The sequence below is a fragment of the Psittacula echo genome (genome assembly GCF_963264785.1).
Source record: "Psittacula echo genome assembly, chromosome: 2".
NCBI classification, from domain to species: Eukaryota; Metazoa; Chordata; class Aves; order Psittaciformes; family Psittacidae; genus Psittacula; species Psittacula echo.
The window spans coordinates 5,277,752-5,292,301 of NC_137737.1; the positions used below are offsets into that span (position 1 = coordinate 5,277,752).

Sequence of the window (14,550 nt, forward strand, 5' to 3'; positions counted from 1 at the left end):
AGCACTGTACAACACATCTGGGTCTCTAGTACTGACTGATGGAAGCAGGAGTTTTGAAGCTGTTTGTTGCAGCTTTTCTTCCCTTAGCACGACATTTCTGCTAAGGCAGTATCTTGCACAATGACTACTATTTCTCAAACCCATGAGCCCCCTCTGGCAAAAAAAAAATGGAACTGAAACTTGTTACTTTTGAACAGAATTTAGAATCACAGAATGGTTTGGGTTGAAGGGACCTTAAAGCTCATCCAGTTCCAACCCCCTGCCATGGGCAGGGACACCTTCCACCAGACCAGGTTGCTCCAAGCCCCGTCCAACCTGGCCTTGAACACTGCCAGGGATGGGGCATTTACCACTTCTTTGGGCAACCTGTTCAAATGTGTTGAGTTTGAGGTTATTTCCCCAAATGCAGAAGAACAACAGGCTTCTAGTGTAATAAAACTGAGGATCTGAGCAGCGTGTTCCCCCAGGTCCTGTCCTTACACTCCAGAAAGCTCAGCTGAGTTACACAGAAAATTAACTCTCCTTGTTCTGAGTCTTACGTTGCACAAGTAAATTGGCTAGGAGCTACAGAGCAAAGCACTGCTCACCCTGACCTGTTAACAAGGATCAACACCTGGTTACAGCAGCAGCGTAAAGGCGTTACTCCTTCCATCTGGAAATAGGTGGGGACAAGAATGTGAGACTGTATCTCGGCCATTCTGGCCCACTGTCTTAGATGCTGGCATCAATCTATCTTCACTGCAGTGTATGCTAGCAAACTTAGCTGGAAACTAAAGCATACATTCAGTTCTGGTGATTCTGCTCAGTGGGGGAGAAGTGGTTACTGGGAGCAGCAGCTTAAACCACTGTATCAAAATGCACTGGGACTCATCTGTGACTGTTCTCCCTCTCCTACTGTGAAGCAGCTTATCCAAGCCTATAGCTTATTTTCACTTCTTTTCCCTTGCTGTTCTTCTTAAAACGTTCCTAATGCAACTTGTCGGATTTTCTTCAGCTTTATGGCAGGAGCTAAAGGCTTGTGTTGAGAAGTAAGTGAAAGAAAGAGGAAACACTCTTTAGTGTAAGACAAATAGTGCTCTACAGTTGGTTTCACTTTTTTGTTGTTGACGGCTGTTTTCTTTAAGATGGCAAATGAGAAAAGAAACATTAAAGAAATCTAATATTGTACAAAAGAAAATACAACACTCTGCAAAAATCCAAATAAAAGCTGAGTGAGCATAAAAACTGAAGGAAAAAACACCAAGGTATTGAGTGCTGTTAGCATTCAAATCAAGCAGTGAGATTGCTCATATCACAAACAGCCCTCCCCAACACACTCGCCAATACAACACAATGTCTGTGCTGTACTTCCATGGCCCATTACGTGCTAGGAAAGAACGCAACTGAGCCGCAACTTGTCTGGACACAGGTTTAATGCTTGTTCTGTGCAAGAACAAGGATGCCGAGGATGTCAGAGCAGGACTCTTCATCAGGGACTGCAGCGATAGGACAAGGGGTGATGGGTTCAGACTGAAACAGGGCAAGTTCAGGTTAGATCTAAGGCAGAAGTTCTTCCCTGTGAGGGTGCTGAGGCGCTGGCACAGGGTGCCCAGAGAAGCTGTGGCTGCCCCATCCCTGGCAGTGTTCAAGGCCAGGTTGGACACAGGGGCTTGGAGCAAGCTGGTCTGGTGTGAGGTGTCCCTGCCCGTGGCAGGGGGTTGGAACTGGATGATGTTAAGGTCCTTTCCAACCCAAACCATTCTGTAAGTCTCTGATTCAAAGTATCTAAGCACCATTGCAGGCAGTAAGTGTACTGAGCCATGAGTTTAATCTTGCAGTCTTGTGCCGCAGAAAGCATCAATACATCACTCACCCATAACGTGTAGGACCCCCTGCGGCTCCCTGGAAAAGTCAGCATGCTCTGATCTGAGACAGCAACCGATGCCAGGCCACTGCTCCTGGATGGTGGCCATTCAAAGTCAGCTTCAGCCTGCTCAGCTTTGCTCTTCTGCTTCTTTATAATCTGTAAAGTAGGGGGGAAAGGAGAAAAAGAAAGGGTATTTGGGAAATAATCTGAGCCGTATGGAGAAAAAACATCAACCCTGTCTCAAGGCAAACTGCCTAAGAACATTTGAGTTTCCCTTTGTGTTTACTCCAGTTCATGCAAAGATGATTCTGGCACCTTGCATACATTTCTTATCTGAAGCCATACTGCTTGTCAGCGCATAAGCACTGATACAATAAATCATGATCAATGCCTGCAGAAACATCAGAGGTGAATTAAACGAAGGTGGAAACCTGTTCCTACAGTAACACTTCAAACATCAGCAGTATCTAAGTGTCAGCTATCGTCTCAGACAAGAATGTCTGCAAAGAAACACAAAGCACCAGATGTGAGGGGGATTTCAAAGGTCCCCATGACATCTAGATGGGATTCCGCTGAAATTGAAGAGGTCTTGGGTGTTTAAGCACTATTTTTGCTTCTAAAATCTACATTGCCTGGAGAGAGAGATCACACAAGCTGCTTGTCTCCCTACACTGACAGATTACATCCTGCCACACTTCATTTCTGCAACTTTACTGACTCCAGTTTAAAATACCTACAGAATATTGCTCTGTGGCACAGAATACCTTGATAGGCAGCTTTTGACTAAAGTGGTAGCAATTCCAGCTTGGCTGAGATAGGCTCTGGACTATCAAATACTTGATAAGCAGAATTAAGCTTCTACTATGCCTATTAAAAAAGAAAGCAGATCATTTTCCATTGGGCTGCTGCTGCTCTTCTGGTTTTTCTTTAAAGACTAACAAACAGCAAACTCATCTTCTTATATGTGACCCATCCATTGTTAAATGCCACAGCCCATATGCAGATGTGGCAATTAGCTCAGTTCGCATGGAGCGAGACCAACGCAGCAGAGTGGTTACTTTACTGACCATGGGAGCTCAGGAGCACTTTCTTCATGCTTGTCCCTCCTTGCTCCAAACTGTCCAGACAAACTCAGCGATTATTTGCTCCTGTTAGCCCCCATTTCTCTGCTGCATCAGTGCCAACTGCAAGCTTCACAGGGAAAACAATGAGCTTTCCAGAGAAAGCCACATAAATAGACGCAGGGCTCTGTGATTGTTCGGGTGTCTCTCACAGCATCATTACCAGAGCTCTGTTTTAATGACCAATGTTTTCTTTGTATGTGTTGCAGATGCAGAGCTCAGTAGACTGTATGGTCAGGGGCCATACTTCTCTACACTGGAAAACTTTGTGCCTCTTGGGAAGTGAAGTACAGATGTAAAATTCCATGGAGCAGGAGCCTGCTCTTCCAAGAAAAGATATCAGAGATCTAAGGAAGTGGTACCTCTCAGCTCTGAGGCTGTAGGCCAACAGCTTAGGCACCGGATTAAGCTTATTTCTGTCCGATGTAGCTGATTAAGCCTATAGTGTGATAGTTGAAGTTGCAACTTGTCATCTACTCTCCTTTCTACACTGGTGTCACCCTTTTTGCTGTTCGCAGGGTTAAAGCTCACCAGACTAAAGGATTGTGTTTTGGCTATTAAACAAGCTAGGGAAAAAAATGCGTGCCATACCTTCTGCACGATGGTTGTGGCCAGCTCTTCTATGAGGTCCTCCTTGTGTTCCTGCAAGTAACAAGCCTCATTCTGCTTGTCCTGCATGAAAATGGTTATCTGTTGTTGCTAAAATCACAGAAAAACAGCCTTTCCACAGAAATGGTACAGATCAGGAAATGGGTAAAATGCCCTTATTGGCATGGTGAAAGAAATCACAGGTTCTTACATCGCATGTCACCTTTGAACTGCAACATGCATCTTGGGTACAAGATCATGAAACTCACACCCAACTCTTGAGATACGGTATGAGATATGTTTTCTTTTGTATCTGTTTTTGCACCACTACCCAAATTAAGAGAAACATAACTGTTCTATTTAAATTACTACATTTCATATTTGCTAAATGTTACCAGGCTGTCACTGTAGGTCTCTGCCTTCGAAATAGCTTCTTCCACTGCTTCCTCTGCAACACGTAAGGCCACAGCAAGGGTATCCATCATGCTGTGCCCTAGGTGAAGAATCAGATAAAAACACCATGTTCTTTACATATCCACATTTTGCATGAGGAGCTCCAAAATTCAGGCTCATATTCTGGATATATAGTAAAATCTTAGGTTGCTCATGACAGAGTTCATTTCCTCAATCCATAATTCTGCACAGGAAAACAAACACCAGAAGGCAGAGAAATTGGTCTCAATCTTTATGTTACTTCTGAGATGTAAATATGAAAGACAAAAAAACCACGGGATTTTTATGTTTCTCCTTTTAGAATTCAGAGGGAAACACAAGAAGAAAATTCAACATGGACAGTGGGATTGAGTGCGCCCTCAGCAAGTTCGCCGATGACACCAAGCTGTGTGGTTCGGTTGATACGCCGGAGGGAAGGGATGCCATCCAGAGGGACCTCGACACGCTTGTGAGGTGGGCTGATGCCAACCTGATGAAGTTTAACCAAGCCAAGTGCAAGGTCCTACACCTGGGTCAGGGCAATCCCAGGCACAGCTACAGGTTGGGCAGAGAAGAGATTCAGAGCAGCCCTGCAGAGAAGGACTTGGGGGTGTTGGTCGATGAGAAAATGAACATGAGCCGGCTTCAGTGTGAGCTCGCAGCCCAGAAAGCCAACCGTATCCGGGGCTGCATCAAGAGGAGCGTGACCAGCAGGTCAAAGGAGGTGATCCTGCCCCTCTACTCTGCTCTCGTGAGACCTCACTTGGAGCATTGTGTGCAGTTCTGGTGTCCTCAACATAAAAAGGACATGGAACTGTTGGAACAAGTCCAGAGGAGGCCATGAGGATGATCAGGGACTGGAGCACCTCCCGTATGGAGACAGGCTGAGAACATTGGGGCTGTTCAGCCTGGAGAAGAGAAGCTGCGTGGAGACCTCAGAGCAGCTTCCAGTATCTGAAGGGGGCTTATAAGGATGCTGGGGAGGGACTCTTCATCAGGGACTGTAGTGACAGGACAAGGGGTAACGGGTTACAACTTAAACGGGGAAGTTTAGATTGGATATAAGGAGGAAATTCTTTACTGTAAGGGTGGTGAGGCACTGGAATGGGTTGCCCAGGGAAGTTGTGAATGCTCCATCCCTAGCGGTGTTGAAGGCCAGGTTGGACAGAGCCTTGGATGGCATGGTTTAGTGTGAGGAGTCCCTGCCCATGGCAGGGGGGTTGGAACTGGATGATCTTAAGGTCCTTTTGAACCCTAACTATTCTATGATTCTATGATTCTATAACACCAACAGAATATATAAAAATGCAGGAGCACAGGAAAGGAAATAGGAGAGAAGTAACAAAACCTGAATATTGAGAAAAACTAGCACTGGTTGTAATACCAAAGCAAGATATCCCAGCTTGTTACACAAAGGCTTTTTAGTATTGTGCTGAATGCCTGAGTTGAACCATTTTGAGCAGCATACCTTCTGTCTGTCGGTAGAATGTAGAGTCACTGCCACAAATGCTTCCTTCATTTTCAAAGCTGCCTTCAAGAAACCCTCCTTCTGCTCCAAAAGAAGACAGTACCGTGAATTACTATAATACCCTTGAACAGCTGAGGCATTAGGATTAGAATAGAATATAGAATTAGAATAGAATTAGGCTAGAATATTCACTCAGGATATGGTGGCACTGCACACAGAGGGATAGGCAGAAAGTTCTTCCAACTTCTTGTATAAATCATGACTGCAGCAGCTTCTGTACAGACCATGACTGCTTTTATATGGAAGACCTTGCATTTTGGATGCAGAAAACTATTTGTACAGTGAAAAAGGGAGGGGAAGAAGCTACCAGGTATAAAACACAGCAGAAGTTAAGTACAGGGAATTTGCCTTTAATATGACATTTGAGGTTGAAATAGAGTCTACATTTTAAAGGGCAACGCTGTATAAATAAGCCAATCCCTAGACACATATCCTAGTATTTATCTTCAAAGGGAACAAAAGGTTTACCTAACCCTCACACGGAGAGGAGAAGAAAGTTAGCAATGACATTTAGGCTCAAAGGCTTGCCTTAGAAAGGTCTCACAGAGAATGCACATGCCATTGCAACTCATCACTGCATTGCTCACACTTCCATTCCAGGACAAACTCAGTGACACTACAGCTTAAGCACAGGCAACACGTGATATTCACGTTCTGAAGGATCCATCCTCACAGTTTTTAATTCCGTGTGCCACAACTGCCCTCACTGGCACGGATTTCCTTGCCTTTGGACATACTTGGTCTCAAATGTTAAGGAATACTCCCTAGAAAAATGGATTTGATATAGAGAAAGCAAAAAGACTAACAAATCAGCACTGAATGCATGGGTTGTTTCCCCCTAGAAGCCAAACTCCACTTGTTCTAGCCCATTTCATATCTCCAAGTACTTTTATGGGCAAGACATTGTAACACCAGAGTTAAGGGAGAACTGTGCCATGTCTCTTCATTTTAAAGGGTGCCACCAATACTTAATCGGCATCTTTGAACCATTGACAAACATCAGTACAAAAATAAGATGTGGCCAGTTTCAGACTCTTAAGCATGCAAAACTCTGAGGACAATGAAGTTTTGGTCAACTTGGATACTGAATGTATCCCATTTAACCAAGTCCTGCTCCAAACCCCACGGAAATGTGCTCTAAGGCCAAATGTTGGAAGCAAAATCACTTTCTCATTCAAGGACTACTCAGAACTGTGATAAATTTTGGAACACGGGCTAGACTGTAAACTGCAATTTACCTCACAGACTGAGGATAACAGTTCTTCTGTATCAGTGGCATAATTATGATGAAACATTCTTTGAATTCAGAAACAGATCTCCAGACACTTCACCTCTTTTTAATCTTCACTGAGGTATTTGATTTAAAGAAAAACCCTTAAAAAGATCTCTTTTGAATTTATCTCAGATTTTCCACTGTGTTAAAGTAGATAAACTGAGGGGGAATGGCTTTAACCTGCCAGAGGGGAGATTGAGATGAGCTCTAAGGCAGAAGCTCTTCCCTGTGAGGGTGCTGAGGCGCTGGCACAGGGTGCCCAGAGAAGCTGTGGCTGCCCCATCCCTGGCAGTGTTCAAGGCCAGGTTGGACAAAGGGGCTTGGAGTAACATGGTTTAGCGTGAGGTGTCCCTGCCCGTTGCAGGGGTTGGGACTGGATGAGCTTTAAGGTCCTTTCCAACCCAAACCAGTCTGGGATTCTATGACTCTATAGTAAGAAATCTCACCTATTACATCAGGACAACCTCCGCTCTCCAGTCTATGCTTCTTGTATAAGTTCTTCAGGACTTTGGCACTTCCAAAACACTTGAAGCGGCTTTTGACATTATTGTAGTACCAATCCAGAGACTGGGTCCTTAGGAGCCTAAAACAGAAAAATAAACGACATATTTGGAATGGTTCTACAACAAATAAACAGAAACAGTCACCATCCTTCTACGTTAAAAGGGATCTTTTAGGCCTCAAAGCATAACCATATACATTTTTGAATGCTTCTTTACTATTTATACTTTTCAGGTATCTGTTATACTGAGGCAAGAAGAAAAAAGAGGTCAATCATGAGCAAGTATCTGATTCATGTTACGGTTTTATTTGGTTTGGCTGCTATCAGAAGAGGTGCTGTCCCCTTTTACACTATAATGCCAAGACTGAAGCCTGGAACAACACCAACACCAAATGCCAACAAGCCTTGGAACAGCACAGGGAGGTTTTAAAACCACCCTTTATTTACCCTGATTGATGGATAATGTCAGAACATTAACCCATGAATGCAGTGCAAAAAATAACATTTTCTTTAGGATATACCCCTGCATCTATGTGGGGAAACCAAGAGAGGAAACAAAGCATAATTAAAGGACCTCAAAGCAGAAGGAGCAAAGAACAGTAGGTGGAAAACCTAGTTTGGAGGGAAGAACTCACAACTGCAGCTTGGTTTCTCACATTCAACGTTTAGCATCATTGATGTCAATAATTCATCCTAATGGATTTGTCCCCAGAGCTCCTATGCTTTTATAAAGCCGTGAGATACAGTCAAGCTCTGCATCCTTTTCCGCGTGGCAATGGATGGACAGAACCTGCACCATTCCCAGGCAACACTACCAAAAGGTCACCTATCTCATTGCACACACTGTATGAGTTAAGATAGTCAGTTACGAATGCTAACCTGGCAACTTGGGAAAAACAAAGAGATGGGACCCCTTGCCAGGCTGTTTCCCCATGTTACCATGTCTTTTTGGGGTCTGATCAGTACTGTTTCTGTAAAAACAGAAAACAAATAGCACTGACCTCTCTATGAGGGGAGAGTGCTTTGCAGTAACACAACTTTAGAGCCGGGCTTTGTATCTGTAATGATATTTTCCGCATGTGAACTTTGGAAGAGTCAAAATGAAAAGAGATTACACATCAATGAAAGAAGAGATTTGCCTCTGTACTAGTTAATCTGGTGTAAACACCAGGATTGGCATTTTTGCCTTCATTTCCTCATTGCTGCAGGATTAACACTTTGTGAGTAATCGAATCATCTCATGCTTCTCTCCTATGTGTTGGAGAGCTACCAACAACTCCAAATCTGTGCTTTGGTCCTGCACACATTTTACAGCAGATTGCAATGCCCCCTCTCTAAAGCTTTTGAGCCTCTAATAGTGTGCAAGTCCCCTCTGTGAAATGAGAGTTCACACTTCAAGCTGTACGCATTTTGAAGAAGCAGAAATGGTTGTAGCCTCTTCTTTTCCCGTGCCATACAGACCGCTACGTCTTTATTGCTAAATAGCCTTAACCCCTGAGGGCATTATTTATGTTATATCATATTGCAGTGCACCTGAGTTGCATTTTGATGTGCTTTTGGCAGAGTAGAATACCGTGATTTTATGATTCTGCCTTACTCCAAAGTGTTCAAGGTAGGCAAACACTTGTGGGTTAATAACAATAACACCTGAATGAGTATTATTGCTGGGCTGCACCCTCAGAGTGTGAGCAGCAGTCGAGGGAGGGGATTCTCCCCCTCTGCTGTGCTGTGGTGAGAGCCCCTCCTGCAGCCTATGCCCTGCTGTAACATCCAGCTTCAGGTCCCTTGAGGTCTGTGTTGAGCGGACTCATGCAGGATGGGAGCTGCCTTACAATTCCTGGACCTTTCTACTTTTGTGGATGTGACTGTTCTTTTAAGTTCAGTAATGGCAACTTAAAAAGCCAAACAACCCCACCTCTGAAATACAGGACTGTCCATCCACAGCCCAGAACTGCTGCTCTCTGTGGGAGACTCCAAAATGCAACACACAGCCACATCAAACCGAACAGGGTATTACAAGTGTGAGTTTGCAGTGGAAAAGCAACATCAGTGCTTTAGTTTTCACCACTTCAAAGCATTCTCAAGGCTCCTTGAACTTCCTGGGGGACTCAGCAGTGAGTGAAGAGATGGAGGGGCTGGGAGCCAGGAGAAGAGGCATAAGGGCTGAACTATGGCAGAGCTGGGACACTGGTGGCCAGGACCCCTCCAAAGCAGACCTGCTTTGCCACGCTGCTGGGCTGGAGGCAGAGGCATGCTGCAGTTAAGTGTTAACCATGATGTCCCCTCCCCAGGTAGGTGATGGGTGCTGCAGGATGACCTCCTTGAAGCCCCTCCATCACCCTCTTGCTGCACTGGTGCCATGTTCTGCATCAGTGGTTGGGAAACTCCAGCTAATCCATGTGATGCTGTCTCAGGCATTGCCACAGGACCCTGACACAGGCTCTCTCCCAGTCCTCGCCTCACACACATTATAAGCCTCAAGGCTCTTCATTTCCCAATGGAGAGAAGAGGCCTCAGCCTCATGCCCAGAGAAACAGATCAGATTTAGCCTATCACTTATTTACTAGTTTCAGACTAAAACTGCTTCAAACTCAGCATCCTGAAATACTCTTTCTCTGCCAGTAGCAATATTTGCCTTTTCCCTTGGGCTAATGTTTTAGAGCTTGTAACATACTGCTTGTTGTAAATTGCTGAATTAAAGCATTTCAGTTCTTTTCAGTCCCAGCGAAATCAAACATCATTCCAGCTCAAGAACGCAACTTCACCTTCATTCCCTTTGGGATGAATCATTACTATAGCACACAAACATCGCACACATGAATATCCTACCGAGGCTCAGTTTCCTGAAAATCAGACTTTATACATACATATATTGAGAAAGTTCAGCCACAAGCAGAACAAAGCAGTTCTCCCTGTCCCTCACGCTGAAACCATGACTTCAGCTGCGCCAGCAGAAATGAACCTGACCTGATAATTGCGCTGCAGCCTGTGTTAATTATTCAGAGCTCAACCAGAAGGATGGTGCCATGTAAGGCATTTCCTAAAAACACGCATCCTCTCTACCATTCACACAGAATTCACTGCCCCAATTTGGGCTTTTAAACTTCTGCCTTAGATCTAACCTGAACTTGCCCTGTTTCAGTTTGAACCCATCACCCCTTGTCCTATCGCTACAGTCCCTGATGAAGAGTCCCTCTCCAGCATCCCTGTAGCCCCCTTCAGACACTGGAAGCTGCTCTGAGGTCTCCACGCAGCTTCTCTTCTCCAGGCTGAACAGCCCCAATGTTCTCAGCCTGTCTCCATACAGGAGGTGCTCCAGCCCCTGATCATCCTCGTGGCCCTCCTCTGGACTTGCTCCAACAGCTCCATGTCCTTATATCAGGGACCACCAGTACATGAGGTGTATCACTGCAGTGATAGGACACGGGGTAACGGGTTCAAACTGAAACCGGGGAAGTTCAGACTGGATATAAGGACAAGGGGAATGGCTTTAACCTGAGAGGGGGGAGATCGAGATGAGCTCTTGGGCAGAAGTTCTTCCCTGGGAGGGTGCTGAGGTGCTGGCACAGGGTGCCCAGAGAAGCTGTGGCTGCCCCATCCCTGGCAGTGTTCAAGACCAGGTTGGACACAGGGGCTTGGAGCAACCTGGTCTGGTGTGAGGCGTCCCTGCCCATGGCAGGGGGTTGGAACTGGGTGACCTTAAGGTCCTTTCTATGATTCTATACCACCTTCAGCTGAGATTTATACCCTTTTGCCACTTATGTCCACCCATGTTGCCATCTAACAACAGATTTTCACTTACCCAGCCCCATGTGCACACAGCTCCATCACCACATCCTCCTTCCTTTTTGGCAGTCGTCTGCATGCTTAACTTACTTTTCCTACGAAGCTATTTGGGTCTTCCCTGAATTTTAGTCTTCCAATTACATTTCCTCAGAATTAAAGCAGTTCCTTTCACAGAGTCTTACTGCAACAAGACACCTCCCTTTCAAGACTTCTGCAAAGGATAAGGCTGGATGTAGGTCAGGTTCAGTGAGTTTTGCACCTCATCCAGAGTTAATCGTCCCATTTGAAAATGGTCAGGCTAAAAACATCTTTTGGTTTAACTTGGGCACAAAGCCATCATTCTGGTTTGTGAATGAAGGCTGTGAGGGTGAGTTTGGTAAGGACCATTTTCAGGGCTGTTCCCCAGAAGATAAGTGTCCTGCAGCAGTTGAGGAAAACGCTGAAACAATACTGGTATAATTGTAATTATGGTTTGATCCTCTGGTAGGAAAACACACGTAAGAGTACAACATGTCAGCATTTAACTGAGCTGTTTTGCCCTGTATCTTCCCTGTGACGCTGAATGTCCAGAAAACTGGCTCACAAATGAATGCGTATCTGGCATATTAATCTGACCTGCTGCCTTCAGGAAACCCATTGTGTTTTAGGGTAACTGAAGTGAAAACACAGATTTTTGCAGCACTTATAAAAGTATTTTTTAATGAAGAAGAGGGTTTTCAAACCCGTGCTCCACCGTAATTTAGTTGACTCTAAACACTAGGGGTGAAATCATGACTGTAGAGAGTTAGCAGCAGTTAAAGCAACAACTTAAGAAGGGGCAGGACCTCTTTTCAGGCATCTACCAGCAGTAAAAGATATGAGAAGCCATATCCAATACACCTCCTGACAGCATCTCAGCAAGAGCTAATAAACTTTTGCCACAACAACCTGTTTATGAGGATGTTTGCCATGTCTTACAGCCATTAGTGAATATTCTTCCTCCAGTTCTGCTCTGTAAAGTGAGCATCAGCTGACTGATGCTTATTTATTCAGAGCTGACTTCTGAACTTGAGTTCAGAAGGCTGCATTGCAGGGGAGCTTGCAGAGAGCTTGCAGTACAAGCTACTGCTGCTTTCAAGCCACTCTGGCAGAGCCTTAGGCTGTGAAAGAAATGGGATCATTTAGGTGTTCCCTTGTCCCCACACGATGAGCAATACCAAGATCACTGCCAGCAGACACACAGCTAGCCTGTTTTTCATGACTGCCAATGCTGCAGAGCTTCCGAACCGTCCACTGTTGTTTTCCTATCCCAACACTTAAAGGTTTCCTTAATATTTAAGCTGAATCCTCCTTGTTTCTATTTAAACAAGACAGTTAAAGATGTTTGCTCTTTTCTTCCTTCTTTTTCTCTGTTTCAGCATAGATCATTCTAGCTGGTTTTTTTTCCTGGGACAAGGGAAAAAGACCCAAGTGTCCTATATTGTTATTTAAATACAAATCCCAGAACTGGTAATTCAAGGCTTTACCAGTACTCCTTCAAGAAGGCTAAATGTAACTGTCAGGATATGACAGCGCAGCGCAGACCCTATGAAGGAGGTCCCACTGAGAGCACCAGGGATGTCATACCGATATTGATGCACATCATAGAATCCCAGACTGGTTTGAGTTGGAAGTGACCTTAAAGCTCATCCAGTTCCAAGCGCCTGCCACAGGCAGGGACATTTTCCACTAGATCAGGTTGCTTCAAGCCCCATCCAACCTGGCCTTGAACACTGCCAGGGATGGGGCATTCACCACTTCCTGTCAAAGTCTTCCTGAGACTCACAGTGTAGAAACCTCCAGCTCTTTAAAAAGGAAGTTCCTGTTGAACTAAGCCCAGGGTATTTTCACTCCTTTCACTCACCTTTTCTTTAACCTCACAGTTGCATGGATGCCACTCTCAGAAATGAGGTTTAAAGCGCACCTCCACACTAGCTGGTAGATATACCAATGGGCTAAAATGTTGCTTTTGTGGGAGAAACTCCAGCAACGCAACTGTTAACACCTTCTTATCAACCAGCAAAGAACTCTCCCAGATAAGCAAGCCATGAAGCCTGTCATTCACAAGAAGCCTTGTGGTCACATCTGTTCCACTTCCACCCCACAGGCACAAAACACCCATTTCTCTTCATTTTACTCCCGCTTTCACTTCTAGGTTGGTGTGTAACAAGCCCCAGATGTTACTGCTGCCACTGTGGATCGTTCAATGGCCAAAAGTAGTCTGTGGTCCTCATCATCAATGGTGTAATGGGGGCCAAGAAGTTCTATTCTCAGCCCTTCTAGGTTCTGCATTCAATGGCTGGCAATCGCTGCCCCACCACACTGGATTTTCCTCTTAAGCCTTTCATTAAACTCTCTCACAGCTGATGAACAGGACCTGTCAGCCCAGGTGGAAAGTAAACACTAAGCTATGGAGTATTTGAAACCAAATCAAAACAAATCCACATCCAAACGCCTCTCTAAAAGCTGCAACACTCCAGTATTGTCAAAATGAAACATTCCACATGTTCACTGCCAAGTGCTTTTTATGAGGATATTTTAGATTACGGGCTGCATTCATGACATTTGTATATGATCTACAGGATTTATGCTATGCCATAAAAAGCATAAATATACGAATAATAATATTACTACTGAAACAAATCTTTCTCCCTTAAAGTAATGGAAATATTTCACTTTATCCGAACGCCTTTCCCCCTTCCTGAATCCCTTTTCATTTCATGTAAAATCTTTATTTTCCCCCCTCTACTTCAATTTGCAGTAAAATACGTTTTCAGTGTCTCAATATTTTCCAGCAAAGGAAATTTCATCTCCTGGCCATTCGGTACTAAATGGGTTTTCAGGCAAATCCTAAGAATTGATTGACACTACGTCATTAGTGAATATACGGCACTCACAGTCACCACCATGCTGAAGCAAAATACAAATAAACAGGAATCAAAGCAAATTATTACAGCTACACTGAACACAGTGAAGTTGTCATTTACTGTCACAGTTGTTTCTACTTGCCACCACGCATCAATGTAATTTTTTGCTTCTTATTTCTGATAGAAGACAGGCAAAAAGAACAAAAATCCACGCTGACAGTGCCTCAACACGAGCACATTCTGCTGCTTCTCTTAAGAAACAACAATAGCAAGAGATATATTCATAAATTCTCACTGGAGAGGCGTTCATTTCCTGCTGAGCTATTACTACCGATGTACCCTTTGCACCTACTTGCTGAAGGGAAGGAAAATTCATACAGAAACCTTGTGCAAATCAACTTCAGGATGCAGACAGCAACATCAGAACGCTCTCAGGAGCATTTGGTCCCTTAACTTTGCGCTCACGTTAACGAAACACAAGTATTTACAGTCAAAATCCAACCAAACCTAAACAGCTACAAACAAACGCACCCTTCACCCACATGAGAAACGCTTCCCATGGCGCCAGCAGATACTAACTGAAGCAACA

The 14,550-nt window shown here is 44.5% G+C and overlaps 1 protein-coding gene across 1 annotated transcript in view; it reads right to left on the reverse strand.

The window, feature by feature from the left end:
- The window catches only part of MYRIP (myosin VIIA and Rab interacting protein), a gene marked incomplete at both ends in the record, with an annotated part of 178,112 nt that overhangs the window by 43,657 nt on the left and 119,905 nt on the right, over positions 1-14,550 (reverse strand). The window contains 5 exons of the mRNA XM_080610525.1: positions 1,853-2,002; positions 3,559-3,639; positions 3,951-4,048; positions 5,456-5,536; positions 7,235-7,371. Coding sequence (XP_080466651.1) covers positions 1,853-2,002; positions 3,559-3,639; positions 3,951-4,048; positions 5,456-5,536; positions 7,235-7,371 — 547 coding nt within the window. The remainder of the gene's footprint in view (positions 1-1,852; positions 2,003-3,558; positions 3,640-3,950; positions 4,049-5,455; positions 5,537-7,234; positions 7,372-14,550) is intronic.